The sequence below is a fragment of the Adiantum capillus-veneris genome, chromosome 19 (assembly GCF_014529385.1).
Source record: "Adiantum capillus-veneris isolate H3 chromosome 19, ASM1452938v2, whole genome shotgun sequence".
Lineage (NCBI taxonomy): Eukaryota > Viridiplantae > Streptophyta > Polypodiopsida > Polypodiales > Pteridaceae > Adiantum > Adiantum capillus-veneris.
In genome coordinates this window covers 11733781-11756577 of record NC_140949.1, presented here as the reverse complement: position 1 = coordinate 11756577, position 22797 = coordinate 11733781, and the positions used below count along the sequence as shown (strand labels likewise).

The window sequence follows — 22797 nt, the reverse complement described above, 5'->3', positions numbered from 1 at the left end:
CAGGTTGCATTGGGATGCAGTGAAGTCCATTATGAGGTACTTGAAAGGGACTAAAAACAAATGCCTCTGCTATGGTAAGGGACCATTGGAATTGAAGGGGTTTTGTGACTCTGACATGGCTGGTGATGTGGATACACGGAAATCCACAAGTGGCTATGTGTTTACTCTTGCAGGAGGTGCTGTTTCATGGTGTTCTAGATTGCAAAAGATTGTTGCATTGTCTACGACAAAGGCTGAATATATTTCAGCCACTGAGGCTTCCAAAGAAGCCATTTGGTTGTCACGTCTATGCAGTGAGTTTGGTTTGCCTGCCAAGGCACCTATGCTTGGATGTGATAGCCAGAGTGCCATATGTCTGGCAAAGAATGCCATGTTTCATGCATGCACAAAGCATATTGATGTGCGGTATCACTTCATTCGAGAAGTGCTTGAGGATGGCCTTATTACATTGGTTAAGGTCCATACATCACAAAATCCAGCAGATGCTCTCACTAAGTGCTTATCCAAAGCACAAGATCAGATATGCATACAGATGATGGGAGTCACGTAGCTTAAAGGCGCCATTTATGCCTTTAAGTGGGAGGTTGTCGGGTTAAAGGCCCAAATGGCCCCCTTTTGTGTATAGTTTAAAGGTTATTAACCTTTGGCCAAGTTCGCATTGAACTTGGCCACTAACTTTAAAATTGGTCCTATACTTTTAATAAAGGGAAGGTGAGTAACTCACTCTATTCTCCCCCTTCCAAAATCCAGTGCTACCTCTCTCCCTCTCTCTTCGTTCTCTAGCGCTACCCCTCTGCAGGCCTTTGCCTCCTCTGCAAGCCACAGCTCCTGCACTTCTTCACGTGCTCTATCACTTGCACACACCGCCGCGTGCTCATCAACTAGGTGATAGACATCCACGCTATACTTTTACACCAGAGACTGACTCAGTCTATGCACAGGAGATACATAGACTTTTATGCACATCAAAGCTAGTATACACAGTGAGGAGATCACATCTATGCTGACAGTGACATTAGATGAGGCAGCAACAGAGGCATACCCACACACTCAGCCTGGTCAGAGACGTCGTTCTAGGCACATGCCTCAGAACAGCTGGTATCGATCGAGGAGAGCTCAGATCCAGCGGGAGCTTGCATTGGGAGTGATCACCTATAGACAGTCTCGTATTGCTACACAACGACTGGTACAACGGAAGAAGCAAGCTTTCTTGGTCCAGATGGAGCAGGATTTATATCAGCTCTTCCTTAGTAGAGATTCAAGAGAGGCTTGGCGTCTAATCCATGAGCAGTCTACCCCACCAGTGATTACTTCTACGGAGATATGGGGGCAGTATGTAGCATCATTATACATTGTACCTGGACAGCCACCACTACCAGATCCACCACAGCCATGTCCGGCTACGAGCACCTTCTTTACCACTGAGATGGTAAAGGAGGCCATTGACAGGATGAAGACCAGACGGGCACAGGATCATGAGGATTTGGTAGCAGAGCACATTATACATGCTGGGGACTTGTTGGTAGAGATGCTTGCACGGTTGTTCAACAGTGTCATGTGTGAGGGCTTTCCTGAGTCTTGGAGATTGTTTACTATTGTACCTATCTTCAAGACAGGAGATCCCACACTGCCGGGGAATTACCGTACTATCATGGTAGGACACACATTGGCACGGTTGTATGCATCCATCCTCGAGCATAGGCTAAGCAGTTGGGCAGAGACTATGGGCATACGAGCACCTAGACAAGCTGGTTTCACGAGGGGTTTCTCCACACTGGATCATGTCTTTACACTCACAGCTATCATTGAGGAGGGCCGGGCACATGGTAGACGGATTTATTGCAGCTTTGTGGACTTCCGCAAAGCTTTTGACATAGTACGGAGGGCCAGATTGATGCGCCGGCTTATGCAATTGGGGGTACCTACAGAGCTGATATGGGGGATTATGGCATTGTACAGTTCAGTGATGGGTCATGTACGCACCCCAGATGGGATATCTGACATAGTTCACTCCACTATCGGAGTGAAACAGGGATGCCCATTGTCCTCTACTTTATTTGGTATGTATGTTAATGAGGTCTCTGATTATTTTGACAGAGGAGGAGATAGAGGTGCTCAGCTTGCAGGGACATGGATCCCTCTTTTATTGTATGCTGACAATATCGTGTTGATATCAGACTCACTAGAGGGTATGCAAAGGCATTTGGACGCATTGCATGGTTTTGCAGGGGATAGCGGATTGTCTGTCAACCTTGGTAAAACCAAGGTCATGACAGTGGGTCAGGAGATCAGCACCTACATTCACATATGGTCAGGACGGTATGGAGTACACTGATGCATACACATATCTTGGGGTGGTCTTTAGTGGACCGAGGTTCACATTGAAAGTGGCAGCAGACACTAGATTGACTCGTACCTATGCAGCCCTAGGCGGTTTAGAGAGGATTTGTTCGCAGGTTCAATTCCAGGAACCTCGAACAAAGCTTTGGCTCTTCGACACTTTGGTCGCTTCAGTTATGCACTACGGGGTTCAGGTTTGGGGACCTCTGTTGACAGTGTTGGATGGTATCTATGATTTCTAGGCTGAATAGAGCCAAGGCCTCAGTTCCAGATGACATCATACAAGCGGAGCTGGCTGCCCCACCTATGGAGATTGAGGCACTTACCAGATCAGTATCATTTGTACACAACTTATAAGACACCACCAGGGACAGATATGCTAGGCTTGCTCTTGAGTCATCCAGACAGCCGGCATTACAGGGAGATACATCATGTTGGTATGCACAGATGAGCTCATGGTTTCAGAGGCATGGTTTCAGAGGCATGGTTTCAGAGGCATGGACAGGCTGCCCCCTTTCAAGTATTCTCTTAATGCACCGTCTTTGGCTCTTACATGGATGGAGATTACTGGACTCATTCGGCAGGATCTTATCCAGCTTGATACTAGGAGGACATGGATAAAGCCATCAAGGGAGTTGGGTACGAAGAGGGCTTTCTATAGAGAGCATTTTTTCCAGCTCACGACAGACCGATTTGTCACACGGCCCAGCTACATGGACACACATCTATCTCATGGGTTACGATGTGCCATAGGCCAGATACGCACATCTTCACACCAGCTTGGGATTGAGACAGGTAGATTCAGAGGCATACCAGCAGACAGTAGGATATGTCAGTTATGCCATGCAGAGCCAGAGACAGAATTTCACTACATGTCACTGCACAGTCTACTATGAGATACGGGGACGCTTTCACTATTTATTCAGAGATGGTTTTGACTCGTTAGATAGAGTCATGAGATATCAGGATCAGAGATGTCTCGGATTATTTCTACTTGAGATACAGAGACATAGAGACTCTCTATTGAGAGGGCATAGACAGAGACAATCCCAGAGACGCGTCTCAGATTTCTTCACTCCGAGTACCGCAGAGGCAAAGGGTCCACCCACCACCACAGCGCTCGGTTCCCACCCATTTACTCACCAGTGGTACTCTCATTGACCGAGCTATAGAGTTGGGGAGATCGAGACGACCACGACTAAGGAGGGGAGCCACGCAACACCGACGGAGATTGCGGTAGAGGATCCATAGGATTCTAGCACGACACCCAAAGTGTCAATCAAGATAGACCTCATGCTACTGCTATATTGTATCATGGTGACACTTATCCCCATTATGTACCTTTGTGGCATTATACCATTGCTCAGCCAACCAGCCACCCATAGGAGTCGGTAGCACTCCTATCTCGGTTTCTAGTTTGTAGTTTTCTTTGTTTGTACCCAGACTTGGTACTAGACTCACCATTGTAATCAATTTGGTCTCATACGTCATTTTGGCCTTTTGTAGACGTTAATATATCATTTCATTTCTCTCTCCCTCTCACATAAAGTTCAGTGATTTTGCAGTTTCTGTCGATGTGTTGCTAGTGATTTCTCACTTGGAGTGTCCAAGCCTGTACAACGTGTGTGTGTGTGTGTGCGCGCGCACGCGTGCACACGTGTGTGTTGGGTCTACATAGTTTTGTGTGTTTTGATTTTCGTTGTGCTCTTAAGACTAGCTTTCGCATGCGGGTGTGTGAGTGTGTGGTTGTGGGTGTGGGTGAAATTTGTTTTCTGAACACATTTCTTTCGTTTTGTTTCTCGGCTTCCTTTGTTTTTTTCTGGGAACTCCCTGAAGACAATAAAAGTGGGGAGGGAACTCCATGAAGACAAAGGAGGAGGCTCTGCGGACAGTGACCATGTGAAAACGAGCTATAGAACCGGGTAGAGAGAGCAGAGAGAAGAGCAAGGAGCCAGCGACCCAACAAAGCAAGGCAAACATAAGACCTAAACAAAAGAAAACAGGACGAAAGAAAACTTTCCCAGCTCTCGTTTTCAGGAGCCACCTTCAGCAAGTGGTGTGGTCTTTATATTGGCTGACAGCTCTTTGTCGGTTCCAATGTAGCGCTTTGTTACACATCGTGTCGCTTCCTCCTGCGCTTTCCTGGTGATGTCAGCTACTTCTTCTCCATCATCTTTGCCATCGACTTCCTATCAGATTTATCAGTTGGCGGGCATGTGCCCGATATCGAGCTCTTGCTGTTGCTCCGTTTTCTATCACCACTGGTGGTTACTTGGTGGTTCAAGCTTTTGGTCTACATTTGCAAAGTGTGCTTTTGGTGGAAGTGCCTATCTTTCAGAGGCTGTTGTCGTTCTCTCCCTATGTAGCTTACGAGGGCACTTTTTACTCTCTAGGACAGGTTTTTCCCCTAGTTTTCAGTTTCTATAGTTTGCTCATGTGGCTAGATGTACACAGTTCTCACAGTCACTTTGGGCCAGCTTTGTAAACAGTTATGTACTTGCCCACAGAATCGGCACCATTTGGGCGTACCGAGGGATTTTTCAAGTAATAGAATCAGCCTCTTTTCCTTGCGTGCACACGAGACCACGCAGAGAGAGAGAGAGAGAGAGAGAGAGAGAGAGAGAGAGAGAGAGAGAGAGAGACCGTCTCCAAAACCAAAGCAAGGTATAAGATTGTCATCGTCGAAAGGAGAAAGGGTTTGGCCAATGATTGAGATGGCCTGCTCATAAGGATTTCCCACATTTCCACTCAATGCATGTAGGCTTCTCCCATTGAAGGATTTTTTTCCTGCCAAATCAACAAAATTCTTGAACAATGAGCATTGCTTTTTAGTCAAAAGCACCTCTATTGAATATGCTCTTCAAAAGCTTAAAAAACCTGTCCATTCATTGCTTTTGGTGAAATCAACTCCTACAATCAAATTCGAAGATTCAAGCCCTGCCTTTCGTAAAGCCTCCGTTACCTATTCATACATGGACCTTTCAGAGATGTTCTTATTTAATTTCTAAGCAAGCAATATAGGCAGATACAAAGCTTGTCGCTTGATGATGGGAACAAGCCAAAATTCTGGAAGAAAAAGCTCCATACATCTCTATTTTGACATGAAACCAGTTGGAATCTTCTTCGACAACTTAGGCCAATTCAGCATTTTATTGCTTAATAATGTTGCACCTTGCCAGTAGGAGAAAATGTTCTACTTTTTTAAGATACATGCAGTCTTGAATGTGCATATACTCGAATGGGTGTACCTATTAATCAAAGCTTCCTCGCCTACCACTTTCCACCATGCAGTTGGGTAGACATTCTATGACTACAGAATTTTGTGACTCCACAGCATGCAAGAGAACTGTGTTCTAATGCCTGCACACTAAACTTTTATGTGATTGATGAAATCTGTAGATAGATTTTGTGGTAAATATACGTATTCTCACATGTAAATTCAGAATGCATTACAGGTCTCAAACAATTAATTTCAAGCTTACAAGCTCGTCAACTTCTTTCAGTGGATTAAGAATAAGTTTTTCAAAGCTATCACATGCACATGCTTTGTTTCTATCAAGCTCTTCTTACCACTCACTTCATTGTCCTTGAGCTGTCATCAAATAAACCGGTCATGACTTCTACATTTCTAATCAGAAGAATACTTGAGCAGAGCTCTCCATGTTGTTATTTTAGTGACTGATAATCGTAGATTCAATTTTCAACCTCAAAATTGTGGAGGTTACACCCTATTGTATGGAATTACAGAGCTCCATGTAGATTGTACTCAAGTCAAATCCATTTGACTTCAAATCATTTATGCCTTTCTGCTCATACGAATTCCAGGATAATAACCAGTACTAGATACAGCCAGACAAACAAAGCCAAGAGGGTCCTAACTAGTTGAGACCTCTAAAAATATTTCTTTCAATAATCCATTCTACAATCTCTGTGTTCTATTTTGGTAAAGTCATGTAAACAGAAAAAGGCTACAGATCAATTTGCCACTTCCAGCACTTATTTCATTTCTCAATGACAAGGCCTCAATACAAATCATGATGGAAAGCAGTCTAGACACACCTTTACTCGAGAAACATTGGGAAAAGTGTAAACAACTGCCAACATCACCTAAAATTATGCTTTAAAAGATTCCAAGAGAAACATAACACTAGCAAGATGTTCAATGAAACAAAAACATATAACAGTACCTAGCCACACAAATTTGCTGGAAGTTTCTAAAATCGTCAGAGACTAAGCTTGCATTGTTCGCATATTAGGTTAACTGGAAGATATATGCACCGTTTACCTGTTCAATGCTTCCATAGTCATCGCCAATATGTGAATACTGCCTGGACAGCTTTTTGGCATTATCAAGGCGCCTCCCACTATCAAGACGCCTTGAGTCCCTACTGAAAGATGACTCTCGTGACGAGAATGAAGATGCTCTTGACAGCTTTCCACCCATCTTTACTCCCAAACTTCTTAAAGCATTAAAGTATTCCTGTTTTGCATGGAAACAATGCTTGTAAGAGCCTCTCTTGATCTGCCTGAAGATATAACAAATTCAAATGTAAAGACAGAAGCACGAGTACATAATGGGCATCGAAATTTCCGCTGATGTGATGACGAGAAAAATTGACAAAACAGCAAAATCTGATGAGAATTGGACCCAGAATGAAGAAAGCCAGAAAGGGGTTGAAAGAGCACAGCTTCTTCTGGGTGGTTGCAAGGCGCTCTAACACATTCAATGACTATGTACATTTCGGTTAAGGGTCGAGCTTAACAAGAAGGCAGACCCTGAGAGGATGAAAAGCAAGAAGATGGAAAAACCAGGAAATTTTCGATTAGTCGGGTCAAGATCTGTTCAACGTCCAATCAGCAACAAACACAAGGGATTAAGTCTGGGAAGCTTGGGTTAAGATGTTGACTACACGCACATGGAGCTTGGATTATGAATCATGACACATCGCTGGAAAAGCAAAAGGAAAGAAAGAGAGGGACACATCGCACCTCTCTCTCTCTCTCTCTCTCTCTCTCATCCGTACTTGTAGCTACAGACACTCTTCTTCCCGCAAAGAAGCAGACGCGAGCAATGTACAGAGTATGACAGGCAGTCGCCCAAATGACGAAGGCGAGAGAGAGTCGTCCAGCAGCTTCCTCTATGCTTCCTAGTTGCCATGCAAAAGACTCCAAGATACATTTATGTATTATTTATTTATATAGATATATATAGAGACCCGTATATATACATGCTCTTCAGGTTTTGTCACGACCAAAAGTGATAAATACATTTTCCTTATTTATATAGATAAATATCCGGGGTCCGGTATATATAAGTTTACGTGCCCTTAAGGTTTTGTCACGACCAAAAGCGATAAATACATTTTCTTGGCCTTGACTTTTAAATCTCAAGGTATTAACCTTGATTTATAAGATCAGAGTCCCCCTATGATTACACGGGAAGCACTAGAACTACTTTCAAAAATTTGATTGCTCAATGCATCCACGTGGTAGGTAGAAACTCAAAATACACACCATGGAAAAGATTAGTGTTTCTTCATGCATAAAACCCAAAGATTATTGCAGCATACAAGTTCCTCCCGAGTGTACAGAGTTATTGAATTGCAGGTTGCTTCCTAGTTGTCAACCTTTCCACAACGTAGCTCTCTCTCTCTCTCTCTCTCTCTCTCTCTCTCTCTCTCTCACACACACACACACACACACACACACAATGTTCAAAATTCAATATGTATACCAAATGTTCTAGAAAACTATCGGTGTGGGATGTCTTCACTTGGAAGGTGTTGATTGCAAGATACGCCCAACAGGGATGTGGCAAGGATGCTCTCTCCAAATGCAATCACCTATGCTTGCACCTTGTGGCCTTACACAAGATGTTGACACGGGTGACATAATTTACGATGATTTCAAGTCAGGGGCTGTTGGGAGAAAGATGTCATTCTTGGCGTGCTTTAGTTGGTACGTATGCCGAATGTGGTGCCCTCACAAAACCACAAAGATTTTTTGATGGGCATTCTCTATGAGATGTCTCTAAGATATGCCAACATGGCCATGGGGAGGAAGCTTTGGAATGTTTTAACCAAGTGCAAATGGAAGTCCTCTCTCCACATGCAATCACTTATGCTTGCACCTTTAAGGCATGTGGCCTTACACAAGATATTCACACAAGTGAGAGAATTCACAATGAGATTGCTACTCAGGGGCTATTCAAGAAACTTGTGCTTTGCTAATTTGTATGCCAAATGGTGTGCCCTCAAGAAGGTCTTGATGGGCATCTTCTAAAGGATGTCTTAACTTGGAATGCATTGATTGCAGGATATGTCCAACATGCCTGTAGGTTGTGGCAAAAATAATCTGGGTCGCTTTAACATGATGCTAAGAGAAGTCCTTTCTCCAAATGCAATCACCTATGCACTGGCAAGAGAATTCATGATGAGATTGCTAGTTGTTTAAGGTTATGGTCAGTGAGGTTTAGTTATCAGTTATAGATAACTAAGCCAACTATGCCTAGACAGAGCATTAACTGAAGACTCACTAAGCCTCTTGCATGGTCATGTGAGGCTTAGTTATTCATTCATCCTCCCAACTAAGTCTTGAACTTCATAACTATGCCAAAATCAAAAGGGTGGGCATAGTTATTCAATTAATGCTCCTTTTTGCGTGTTACCAAGAATGAGGCTTAGTTATTTGATCAAATAAATGATAACTAAGCTTTGTGTGACCATAGCCTTAAGTAGATGCAAAGGGAATGCCTTTTTCCAAAATGCATTCACCTATGATTGCACCTTGAAGACTTGTGGCCTTGCGCAAGACCTTGATATGGGTGAGAGATTTTACGATGAGATTCACTCAAGAGATCTTGAAGAAAGATTTCGTGATTGGTGGTGCTTTGATCCAAATGTGGTGCCCTCATGAAAAGTTGTTGATGGGCATCCTGTCATCACGTTGATTGTAGGATATATCCACTCCAAAAAAGCAACACTAATTAGAGCCTAAGATAGCAGTCTCGCACAAGTGCTATCGCAGCCCAGCTTGCTCTAAATATATTATCAAGGGTGCAGTTCTTGTTTTGAGTTGTAGCTCTTCTTTAAGCTGTGGTGCCCTCGTCTACCTTTGCCATATATATAGATGATGCAGGAAAATAATGGCATCGAGGGCATCAACCATGCAGTTTCAGAGAAAAGTGTGCAGATCGCTCTAATTACCCAAGGGTGCAGCTCCTCTTGCAAACTGCACAGCTGCAACCTAGCCTCCTCTTTTGGGTTGTCTTGATCAGTGCACTAGTTTTTATTGACCTTTTGTCGATTGTGGGATGCATATTATGCAACCGACCAAATCAACCCGTCAAAAGTATATGACGCAAACAAATCAACCTATCAAGGGCAGGGCAACAAAATAGCCCGTCTCCACTTCTCCAAATGTAACTCTCACGTTCAAAGCCTGTGGTCTTATGCAAGCCATTGACATGGATGAGAGAATTCACAATGATGCTAGGCAATGGGTATTGGAGGAAGATGTCATGCTTGGCAATGCTTTTGTCGATAAGCATGCAAAATGTGGTGCCATCATGAAAGCTCATAAAAATATTGATGGGCACTTATGCAGGACAACCCATAAATAGCAATCACACAAGCTCCATGATGTCGTCTCTTGGAGTGCATTGCAATTATGCTTATCAACATGGATGCAGCAAAGGAAGCTGTTGGCTGTTCTAATCAAATGTGAAGCGAAGGCCTTTCTCTAGATGCAATCACCTATGCTCAGACCTTCAAGGCCTTTGGCCCTATGCAAATCATTTACATGGGTGAGAGAATTCACAATGAGATCACTAGGCAGTGGTTGTTGGAGAAAGATGTCATGCTTGGCAGTGCTTTGGTTGATGTGTCTACCAAACGTGGTGCCCTTCGAAAGCACAAAAATTGATTGATAAGCTTCTAAAAGGGATGTCTTCAACTAGAATGCATTGTCTATAGGATATGCGTCTATAGGATATTCCCAACATGGTTGTGGCAAGGAGAATCCAAACCATTTTCACTGAATGCAAAGGGAAAGCCTTTCTCTAGATGCAAACGCTTATGCATGTAGTTTGAATGTATGATAGCCATCATCTATCAATGATGCCGTCTCTTGGAGCATGCTTATTGCAGGATATGCCCAGCATGGATGTGGCAAGGAGGCTATGTGCTGTTTTTGCCAGTTTTGCAAACAGAAGGCTTTTCTCTAGATGCAATCGCTTATGCTTGCACTTTGAATGCTTGTGTGATTGCCATTCAGGGGCTGTTGGTGAAAGATGTCATTCTTGATGGTTCTTTGGTCAATGTGTATGGAAAATGTGGTGCCCTCACAAAAGTATGAAGAGTTTCTTCGTTTCTCTAGGCTGTTTTCATCGAATGCAAAGGGAAGGCCTTTCTTTGAATGCAATCACTTATGCTCGCCATTTAAATGTATAATGGCCATCCTCTTCAAGAAGTAGTCTCTTGGAGCACACTCATTGCAGGATGTGCCCAGCATGGATGTGACAAGGAGAATCCGGGCTATTTTTTCCAAATACAAAGGGAAGGCCTTTCTCAAGATGTGATTGTGTATGCTCGCACTTTGAATGCCTTTGTGACTGCGAGTGAAGGGCTATTGGTGAAAGATGTCGTTCCTGGTGGTGCTTTGGTTGATATGTATACCAAATGTGATGCCCTCACGAAAGCACAAAGTTATTCTGATGGAAGCCCTTTCTTCCATATGCAATCACCTATGCTTGCACGGTCACGTAGCCTTATGCAAGACTCGTATGTGAGAGAATTCATGATGAGTTTGTAAGTTAGATGCTTTGCTACTAAGGTGCTGTTGGAGAAACATTTTATGCTTAACGGTGCATTTGTCAATACATATGCCAAATGTGGTGCTCTTTCAAAAGCAAAGTTGATCGATGAGCTTTTTATCTAAGATGACTTCACTTGGAATGCATAGTTTGTAGGTTATGCTTAGCAGGGTTGTAACAATGAGGCTTCGAGTTGTTTTCACCGGATGCAAGGGAAGGCCTTTCTCCATATGCAATCACTTATGCTCACTTCTTGAATGCCTCTATGATTGCTAGTCAGGGAGTGTTGGTCAAATATGTTGTTGTCGGTGGCTCCTTGGTCGATATCTATGCCAAATATGGTGCCCTCACAAAAGCATAAAGAGCTTATGATGGACATCCTCTCGAAGATGTTTTCTGTTGGAGCACATTCATTGTAGGATATGCCAAACATGGTAGTGGCAAGAAGGCTCCGAGATAATTTTGCCTTCTACAGAGATGGCCGGGTGGTGATTGTAGAGCAGCGCTCCACATGACGGTGCGAGACCCATGGGACCACACTCAAAGTTGCCACTTCGAATTGTAATGGATCTATGCGACTTGAAGTGGGCACTTTTGAGGATAGTTTCACGGGAAGAGACATCGTCTTCTACTCTGAGACACATCAGGCCCCTGGGCAGTCTATGCCTCACATTAGTGGATATAGATGGGAGACAGCCTGTAGACAAGAGACATGATCAGAGCATAGAGGGCAGGGATCAGGAGGAGTGGCAGTGTTATTCAGGGAGGAGTTGCAGCCATTGATACATATAGCCCGCAGGGATGAGCAAGCTAGGTACATTTGAGTGAGATTGAGAGCATAGACAGACCTATATCTTTACATTGCTATTTGCTACTTTCCCCCGAGCACGTCAGTGTACGCACCACCCAGAGGACAGTCCCCCTTTTCTATTTTGGATGATGACATATGGGAGTTCTCTAGAGATGGTGACATCATCATTCTAGGGGATTTCAATGCTAGGACTGCCCATCATCAGACAGTATTTTATGATACTTCAGAGGAGATGCTAAGAGAGTTGGATGTTGCAGAGACAGGCCTATCCAGACTATCACAAGATGGAGAACACACTGAGTATGGACGACATTTGATAGACATGGGGACTATACATGGATTGGCCATCTTGAATAGCCTACAGAGATTTCCCGCTTTGGAGGGTTTTACATGCTTTCCACATAGACATGGAGCGAGTGTAGTGGATTATGTCATGGCACAGCCGAGCCTCATCTCTAGTATCCAAGATCTCATGGTTAGACCCAAACATGTTGGTGTGGCAGTGGATCATGCTCTTGTGTCACTGACCATCTCTTTTCAGTTTAGTGTAGCACACAGGCTACAGACAGCAGCCCCTACTCGCTACACCTTCACATGGGAGACTGACTCTGTATACATAGATGGGATCTACAGACGCTTGTGCACAGAGGAGCCAGGGCGACCTCTGGAGGAGCTTACTACTATATTGATACAGACACTACATGATGCAACAGCAGAGGCATACCCACATACCCAGCCTGAGCAGAGACGCCGCTCGGAGAGCATGCCCCAGAACAGTTGGTATGATGAGGAATGCCGGGACACTAGAGCTAGACTTCAGAGGAAGGTGCTTTTGGGGGACATCACTCACAGATAGTCACAGATTGACTTCCGACGCCTAGTGCGGTGGAAGAAGAGGGCATTTTTGGCTCGTCTAGAGCAGGATCTATACCAGTTATTCTTGAGTCAGGACTCACGTGAGGCATGGCGGCTCTTTCAGGAGCACTCCCCCCCCCCCCCGCCATCACTTCTACAGAGGACTGAGGCCAGTACGCATCATCTTTGTACACAGTTCCTGAGCAGCCCCCCCTTCCCGACCCCCCGCCCCCAATCCATGCCCACATATGTGCTTTTTTCACCGCGAAGATGGTGAGGAAGGCCATTGACAGGATGAGGACTGGGAGATCGTACGATCATGATGGCTTAATGGCTGAGCATTTCATGCATGCCAGAGATCTACTAGCAGAGCTTCTAGCAGTTATGTTTAATCGTGCCATGTGTGAGGGCTTGCCTAATACTTGGAGCCTATCTACTATTGTATCTAATTTCAAGTCAAGAGACCCTATGGAGCCTGGGAATTATCGCACTATCATGATTGGACACACATTGGCACGGTTGTACGCATCTATTCTTGATCAGCAGCTGAGTAGATGGGCAGAGAGGGAGGGGATACGCACAGTCGGGCAGGCACGGTTCAGGAGGGGTTTTTCTACTCTTAACCATATCTTGACACTCAGAGCCATCATTGAGGAGGGCAGATCGCGTGGAAGACGGATCTATTGTAGCTTTGTGGATTTTTGCAAAGCATTTGACACAGTGCCGGAGCTAGATTAATGCGCAGATTACAGCAAATGGGAGTACCTACAGAGCTCATTTGGGGGGTCATGGCATTATACAGGTCAGTAGTGGGGCATGTACGCACCTCAGAGGGTCTATCCACACCGATTCACGCCACTATTGGGATGAAGCAGGGCTGTCCACTCTCTCCTACTCTATTTGATATGTATGTGGATGAGGTTTCTGACTACATTGACAGAGATGGTGATAGAGGTGCATAGCTGGAAGGGACATGGATTCCACTATTGTTATATGCTGATGATATTGTGTTGATCTCCGACTCTCCGGAGGGGATGCAACGTCACTTGGATGCTTTGCATAGGTTTGCTGAGGAAAGTGGTTTGTCCGTCAACCTTGGTAAAACGAAGGTCATGGTATTTAATACCACCCCATAGTGGATCAGGAGGTCAGCGCCAGCATTCACATATGGCCAGGAGACAGTGGAGTATACAGATGTTTATACTTACCTCGGAGTGGTTTTTAGTGGCCAGCATTTTCATAGAGGAGGGCAGCAGAGACTAGATTGACCAGAGCCCATGCAACATTGGGTAGATTGGAAAGGATGTGTTCATAGGTTTAGTTTCAGGAGCCTCGGACGAAGCTCTGGCTCTTTGACACTCTGGTGGCTTCTCCATTGCTTTATGGAGCTGAGATTTGGGGACCTTCATTGGATCATCACGGGACGACAGGCCGCAGTGATGGATGGGGGGACATGGAGAAGCCTCTGGTCTCTATGATCTCGCGGCTCATTATAGCCAAGGCTTCAGTACCACGTGCTATTGTCCGAGCAGAGCTAGCTGCCCCCCACTAGTGGTTGAGAAGCTCACCAGATCTGTCTCCTTCATGCACCGCATGTGGGAACTTCCCAAAGACAAATATGTCCGCCTTGCACTTCAGTCCTCTCGACAGTTAGCCATGCAGGAAGATACAGCATGCTGGTATGGGGAGATGACATCATTGTTTTGAGGCGCATGGGTTCAGCATAGAAAGATTTCCTCCCTTCCAGTACTCACTGGATGCACCCTCTCTGACTCTTACACAATCCGAGATCACGAGGCTCATCCGCCAGGACTTGACTCAGCTAGACACCAGGAGGACATGGATACAGCCAGCACAAGAGCTAGGCACGAAGATGGCTTTCTACAGAGAGCATCTCCTCCAGTTTACGGTGGATGGTTTTGTGACGAGGCCCAGATACATGGACACCCACTTGTCTCATGGGATACGATGTGCTATTGGCTAGATACGCACATCTTCACACCAGCTGCGGATCGAGACTGGGAGATACAGCGGAGTACCAGTAGAGGCCAAGACTTGCCCCCTGTGTGACATCGAGCCTGAGACAGAGTTGCACTACACCTGTCATTCACTGCCCCGTCTACTACGAGATACGAGGCGGCTTTCATTGCTTGTTCAGAGAGGGCTTTGGACCATTCTCCAAAGTCATGCGGTACGAAGATCAGAGATGCTTGGGTTTGTTTTTGCTCGATCTGCACAGACACAAAGAGAGCCTGATGAGAGGAGAGGCTAGCCAGTCTCAGAGACAAATCACGGACTTCTTTATGCCCCACTGGACACCCGAAGGAGTTACTACCATAGCAGAGCTCGTCGCCTCACACCAGAGACACACTGATCGACCGAGCGATTGAGCTAGGGAGATCCAGACGCCCACTACTGCGGAGGACTACACAACATCGACTGAGGCTGCATCAGAGGATTCGGATCACTTTGGCCCGACATGCACGACGCTTGGTCAGATTATTAACCATGGAGGAGATTGATGAGATCTCCAACGATCAATGGTGGATCTCTTGTGATCTAGCTATCCCAGCTAGCTGCTTAGTTCACACCTAGCAGTTTAGGATTTCATAGTATTTTATTTTGTCATTCTGTCATTTCATTTTTGTCATCTTGTTACTCGGACTTTGTATCAGATCCACCACATTGTAACTTTCTGGTCTCATAGGTCACTGTGGCCTTTTGAAGACGTTAATATAACATCTCTCTCTCTCTCTCTCTCTCTCTCTCTCTCTCTCTCTTTATGCTTTCTACTATAGAGCTTGATTATATCCTAGCCATCACCAAGCTCGCACAAGTTGGTTGTCATGCAGGATGTAATTCTTTGCCTTGTGTTTTCTAAGGTCAGATTTTATATCTTTTTTTGTGTTGCTAGAAAAGGGAGTTGAGGCAAATTTTGATGAAATGTTTGTTCATCCTAATACTCCACTTTTATTTAGGGTGAATCTTCACATATTCGTTTCCTACTAAACATAGGACGAAGAGGGAAATTGCAACATGTGACCGCTCGATCTGTTGTGCTAGCCAAGTCCTCGCCCTAGCCTCCGTCTCCTGCACCTACCCCTGGCCCTTAGCCCGTACATGTGCAGTGTTGCTCACACCATGCCATCGCACCTCTATCCCTATTTGAGTCTCTCTCTTGCAAGCCAGTTGAGACGGCACACAACACTCCCACGCATCCACCATTGGCCTCCTGTCCCTTCACAGTGGAATGCTTCACAAATGCTCTCGAAGACCCACTCTGCGCCTACACAAAAATTGCAGATAGACACAAAGAGACTAACTCTTTCACAAAGCTCGCTCTGCAAGCCTGCACCTACATACAAAGCGAGAGAGAGAGAGAGAGAGAGAGGTCCTTCACAACCTGACGTGCGTCCCACACCCTCGCAACCTCAAATCACTGTCCTTCTCAGCTCATGGAACTCATCGCCTTTCTCAACCTCAGACTGCAATGTACCACAGACACTCATAGAAAAATTTTAAAAAATTTACTAACCATCCTCGCTCATTCCCTTTTGAACATCAGTGCCTCATAATCATGAGAGAGAGAGAGAGAGAGAGAGAGAGAGAGAGAGCGCTACTGGTGGATACACAGGACAGACCGCCTCACGCAGCTGAGCTGAGAGAGAGAGAGAGAGAGAGAGAGAGAGCGCTATGGAGGACCTCGCCATGCTCAGATAGAGACGTTGGAAGGTGAAGAGAGCGTGCCTTGCATCGCGATGCCTTGCCAGGCATACAGAGAGGAAAAGACTGCTCTTTTTTCCCATAGCACGAGAGAGAGAGAGAGCTGCCTGCCAAAGACCACAATATAAGAGAAATTGGTTCAAATTCGCTGACCTACAAGCTAGTTGCGTTTTAACAACTTAGGAAAGTATTAATCTCTAAGAAAGTTATGATCGAAACTGTTTCCTTTTCCTTTTCCAAAGTGAGATATCTTGTGAGATACGAGTTAACAAAAACATTTGGCACACCTACTACTACAAACTATTATTTAAATCTAACCTTTCAGTTACTTTTCAAATATAGCGCATGCTCTTCGTGACACAAAGAGAATACTAGATCCTTAGTTTCGTAAACCAACGTAAGTACTATTGCAAAAGCTTTCTCTTATATTTGATTAAAATTTACTCGTTTCCAACATTGAAGCCCAAATGTAGGAGGACACTTTTCGGAAGATTGTCTTAGAAATCCTTTAAACAAGGGTAAAACAGTAGTAAACGTAATCCAAGTAATACCTAATAGCTTCTCTGAGAGTGAACCGATTGTTCCAATCAAAGTAATCATTAGAGCCCAAGCTAAGAAAAAGAAACATAACCCTTCAAATGATTCGAAGAATACAAAAATTGCCTCTCAAAAGATCAAAAGAAGCAGAAGCAAGAGGTATGAGATGAGAAAACACAAACAATGAGCTGAAATCGAGGAAAAAGCAAAACAACTATTCCAGAAAAAAGTGAAAGAAACTGGAAGCGAAGTCAAAAAAACAACAGTGAAATTTGGAGGATCAATTTTGGTTGATAAAATTTTGAGCCTATTAATGTAGCCTTGGAAGCCTACCAAGCAGAACTTAAAGCAAGCCAAAACATGGAAAACAAATGAAAAAACTGTCCTTCTCCAGACATGGAAGCAGCTAAGCTAGAAGCTTATCAAAATTTTGATAAGAATCATGCAAGAAATGCTAGAAAACCAAAAACCCAAGCTTGAAAGTATGACAAAACTTGAGGAGCTTGTGGTAAGAGCCAATAAAGAAAAATCCAAAGTGGTGGTAGAACCCCACCTTGAAACAAAAGAGCCAAAACTTATAGTGCTCGACAATGAAGATATCTTAGACGGAATTTCATTCGTAGAAGAAGACTGGCCAGGACACTTATGAGAAAAAGTTAGAGAGATCAATGATGGGAGCCTAACTCTAGAGTCAGCTCCTATAGAGAAAGTTTGGTTAGACAATCTATCTCCTGAAATAAACATGGATGTACAATCCTTGTATGGGGATTGCGGATCTGAAGCTTCAGAAATGTCTAGACCATTGACCTTGAAAACATTACCCTCTTACTTGGGAGATAACGAAGATGAATCCATAGTGTGTAAAACCACTCAAGTAAAAAGAGCAGAACAGACCCTAAAAGTAGACAACATTCATTCAATCATGTCTACACCCATAAATGCACTCTTACTTTGGGAGAACTATTAAAAATCGGACCATATTTATGGAATGATCTACAGAAAACTCTAGAGAAGGTGGGGATAATGGGGCTAATCGCAAAAAATTTGAGAAAATTGAAAAACGAAATGGATAACAAAAAGATTCGATCCGTTCGAATGAACAAAGTTGGAGAATACTATGAAGGGGAAGAAGGAAACACCACCCTTCTAATGAAATATAAAGACATAAAAACCATGGCAATACTGGATAGTGGGGCCTGCATAGCCATAGCCACGAAAGCAATATCGGAATCCTGGGAACAACCAGCCATTAAACAAACTCGAATGAAATTGCAATTGATCGATGGGCACATTGAAAGACCCTTATGACTGCTTGAAAAGGTGATATTAATTCCTGTCGGATTGAATATCAACACACTTTTGCCATAGTGGACTTTGGGAAAAAACTCAATTACGAAATCATATTGGGAAGACCTTTCATGCGCAGGTACAGCTCATCCAAGATTAGGAAAACAATTATCTGTACTTGAAGCAAGTGGGATCAATAACAAGGATTAATTTAAAAGATCACACTTATAGAGATGTCATGAAAACGCCCATACAAGAGTTTGATTCAGTCTCTTTGGCTGAAACTAAGCTTCCATCGTGGTTGAACAAAAGACACTCCTATTTGGATGTACGGAGCTTTAAAAAATGGGAGTTTAAAATGAGAAGAATGTATCTTAGAAAGGGATTGCACAGATGAAACATATGTACCTGAACCCCTTTCAGAGCATTTGTTTGAGCCATTTGAGTGGACTCAAATTTTAGCGCCAATGGTTGTATGTATGAATACGTTTATGCCTACTCAATTTTGCAATGAGGACGGCTATGATATAATTCCCATCCAAATGATTTCAACCCTCTATATTGAAGATGAAATTGAGGAACCCAAGGTCTTGATGAAAGCTCAATAAGTCTTTTCAGACCTCCACTACGATGCAACAGATAAGTTGGAAGAACAATCAGCTACCTCAGAAGATTCGACGTCGGAAAAAAAACATGTGAGAGCTAAGCTACTCATGAAAGAAAGCGAGGAAGAGTTTTTTTACTTTCCCAACCAGAAATCGAGAAGACAGAAATGGTATAGACAAAAAAGAGACACCAGAAACGTGAATGCTAGACCTATGCCATCAATCTCCAGTAGAACACAGTTCCTGATGCAGATAGATGCACATAATTGTGTCAAGGATAAAATCACTGGCAGATATCCTTCAAATGAAAATCCAGAAATGTCAAAAACATAGCGAAAAATGAAAAAGGATACTCAAGCAAAGCCAAAGAAACAAGAAAAGGAGTCAACCATGACACGAGTTGAGCAGAAAAAGAAGTATCAAAAGTTGAAAAAAGCTCTAAAGGAGATATATACGATTGAAATGGAAACCACAAAAGAAGATGGTAAAGATGTAATGAGTGTTCTATCCCAATACAAGAAATACACTCTCCAAGATCGAAAAATCAGAGTCAAACAACCTGTTAGAGAACTACAAAAACAGGGCGAGTCTTACGAAGGGCGTGAAAACGCGAAAAGGATAGATTTGGTTGAACCAGGAGAAGATCCTAGGCCTGCCTACATTGCAAATGACCTAACAGAATGTGCAACATGTGTCAAAAAGTAGCGACTGCATAGGCCATAGATGTCAGCCCCCAACACCAAATGTTTGTAACCGCTGCTTGCTTCTCTAGCAGCATGACCTTATCTCCATTCCATCTGATAGGTGCACCTCCTAGATATCTTGAAAGTGTCTTCAATGCAAAAAGAGGAAATTCAGCCTTGTCCTCGAAGAAGTTGGAATGGAAGCAAAGGAAATTTGGACGGCTTAAATTCTCCAATACTGTCTGTAATGGAAATGGCCTATGAACTTTGAGAATAGTAGAATTAAGAGAATTAGAGTGAGCATTTTTATGAGACTAGTTTGAGAACATAGAGGGTGAACTTTATTAGTAGTAACAACATAACCATTATACTTAATTAACTTGGCATGAAATATACTTTTGCAAGAGAGAGAAATAGAGAACATGACAACAGTTTGAGGACCAAATTTGTGTGGAGCCGGTCCCCCTTTAATAGGCTTTTTTATTATAGATTCCCCCATAAAGAGAGACTTGATACAATACAATTTTTGTTTTCCTTGAGACCTAGGTGATGCAATGAATATGGAAACCTTCATGCATCACAAGCATAACATAACCTTTGTAAAAGCATTAACCATCCCCGGCCTCAGCCCCAAGGCCACCTTCAAAGGTGGAGAGAGCTAGCAGAGAATGAGGGTAGGGAAGAGGAAGAAGAAACATTCATATGAGAAAGAAATATTTCGTCACTTATCATCACTCTTCTTGCTTAGCATAGCATAATAGCATAGTAACAAAGATGAAGAAGATGAAAAGCTTAAGCATTGAAGCATGGCTCTTGGTTGGATTTTCATTCCATAGCCAAGAGTTTCGGTGTGGGCTCTCAACTTCTCAACAAGCTTGGAGAAGGAGATGGAGTTCTTGCACTTGGCCAAGTGAGAATGAGCATGTGTGTGTGTGTGTGTGTGTGTGTGTGTGTGTGTGTGTGTGAGAGAGAGAGAGAGAGAGAGAGAGAGAGAGTATACCCCCCAAGCACACCCCCATATTGCTTTGATCGACCCTCCCCCCCCCCCTTCTAGCTCATGCTTGCATTTGATTGGACCCCTATAAGCCTAGCCAATCACATGCATAGTGCATATCAAGCAACCATGCTAGCATTAGGACAAGTGTCCTCCTTTACCCTTTGAAGAGTGGACTTGATAAATGCATAAATAGTTAATTAAATTAGCTAAAAAAATTATTGGACCCCTTTACAGGTCAACCAATAGGCTTTAGGCACCTTATGAGGGCAACATGGAGAGGAACTTGACATGTGTCCTTGTTGCTTCTTTAGACTAGGCTTGCCTTGTGTGAGGGTGTGTGTGTTCTCTCTCATGCCCCTACAATTAGGGCTTGCTCCCCCCGTGAGTAGGGATCTAGGTTGACTTTTGAACACTAAGGATCTAGCACCTTAGTCATTAAGCACCTTAGTAATCCATGTTTCTTCCCTCTATCATACTTAATCTTTTGGCATACCACACATTTTGAAACATGCTCTTGTATGTACATCTATTGTCATGGTAGGCCAATAGAAGTACTTCTCTACTCCTCAAAGAGTAGGTTGAATGCTTCTATGCCCCGCATAGGAAGGATCATTCATACATGACTTTCTCACACGAAGGGAGTGGGTAACACATAGCCTATTGCCATGGAGAACATAACCATCCTGCAAGGTGAATGGTTCTTCTTTCTTCTCCAATGCAAGGACTGACATTATGTCTTTAAAGTCAGGTTTAGTAGCATACTCATCTATCATAGAAGATAGATCATTGTGAGTTGCTATAGACACCACATTGACTCCTGGTCGTCGCGCGAAAGTGCATCGCCCCTTGATTGTGCTTACCATCAATGTGAGCAATATGAAAATAAAACTGTGAAAGAAAATTTGCCCACCTCATTTTTTTGTCGGAAAGCTTGGTTTGCATCATGAAGTACTTGAGACTTTGGTGGTCGGTTCGCAAAATAAATGGAGTTCCAATAGATAGTGCTTCCATGTGTCTAGGGCAAGGAGAACAACTAAAAGCTCTTTTTTGTATATTCCCAAGATTCATTGAAGAAACCACCAAAGACAAATAAAGAATAAGAGTAGAAGGAAGGGATAAACAAGATAGTGCATGGGTTACCTTTTGTACTTGTCAAATGGAGGAGTCTTTGTGGATTCTTCTTTGAAATTATGCAATAGTCATAATATCGTGTTCCTTTACATGTGCCTCTGTGGTTCATTTTTTAGTTCTTGGTGATGATGCAAAAGCTATTGTGGCACAACACAATGCGATAAGGTAGTGTGTCTATGATAGATGCACCCCTCTCACGTTGTGGTGTGACATAAAAATGTCACGCCACAACACAATAAGCTAGTGTGCCAATGATAAAGGTATGTCACGCCACAACACAATAAGGTAGTGTGCCAATGATAAAGGTACCCCCTCTTGTGTTGTGGCACAAAATTCATGAAGCGAGTGGAAGTGTGCCTATAATGGAGGTACCCCATTTTGCGTTGTTGTGCAACAGAATAATAACGTGCCACAATGCGATAAGGTAGTGTGCCTACGATAGAAGTACCCCTCTCGTGCTGTGATGCGACAAAAAATATCATGCCACAATGCAATACGGTAGTGTGCCCATGATAAAGGTACCCCCCCTCGCATTGTGGCATGACATAAAAATGTCGCGCAACAATGCGAGGGGCAGTGTGCCTACGATGGAGATACCCACTTCTCGTGTTGTTGCACGACAAAAAAATGTCGTGACATAAAAATGTCACACCACAATGCAAGAGGTAGTGTGCCTACCATGGATGTACCCCCTTCTTGTTGGCATTTGAGAAAGAGAGTGAGATTCAAAATTTTCTTGGTTGCAAAGAGAATGGACAGGGTGCTTGCATCAAGAGCGCACACGTGCGCGCGTGCACACACACACACACACACACACACACACACACAGGCATGTGCAAGCAGGTGAGTAAGCTTGGGTTTCCGTCGGCATCAACATGACATCCTTCGACGATGATTTTTATTCCCGATATTAGCTTTTAGCGGCTTTCTTCTCGACAATGACTCTTAGGGTTTGATCATTGGTGGTCACAACATCGATTTCATCTGATGCCGGAAGGCGACATCGAGCATTTTTC

The 22797-nt window shown here is 43.7% G+C and overlaps 1 protein-coding gene across 3 annotated transcripts in view; it reads right to left on the bottom strand.

The window, feature by feature from the left end:
• The window catches only part of LOC147433567 (E3 ubiquitin-protein ligase RGLG3-like), a 252302-nt gene that overhangs the window by 162360 nt on the left and 67145 nt on the right, over positions 1–22797 (bottom strand). For all 3 annotated transcript variants that reach the window (XM_086490240.1, XM_086490241.1, XM_086490239.1), the window contains 3 exons: positions 6626–6820; positions 5218–5302; positions 4984–5127 (listed from right to left, as the gene is read on the bottom strand). In XM_086490240.1, coding sequence (XP_086346366.1) covers positions 4984–5127; positions 5218–5302; positions 6626–6820 — 424 coding nt within the window. The remainder of the gene's footprint in view (positions 1–4983; positions 5128–5217; positions 5303–6625; positions 6821–22797) is intronic.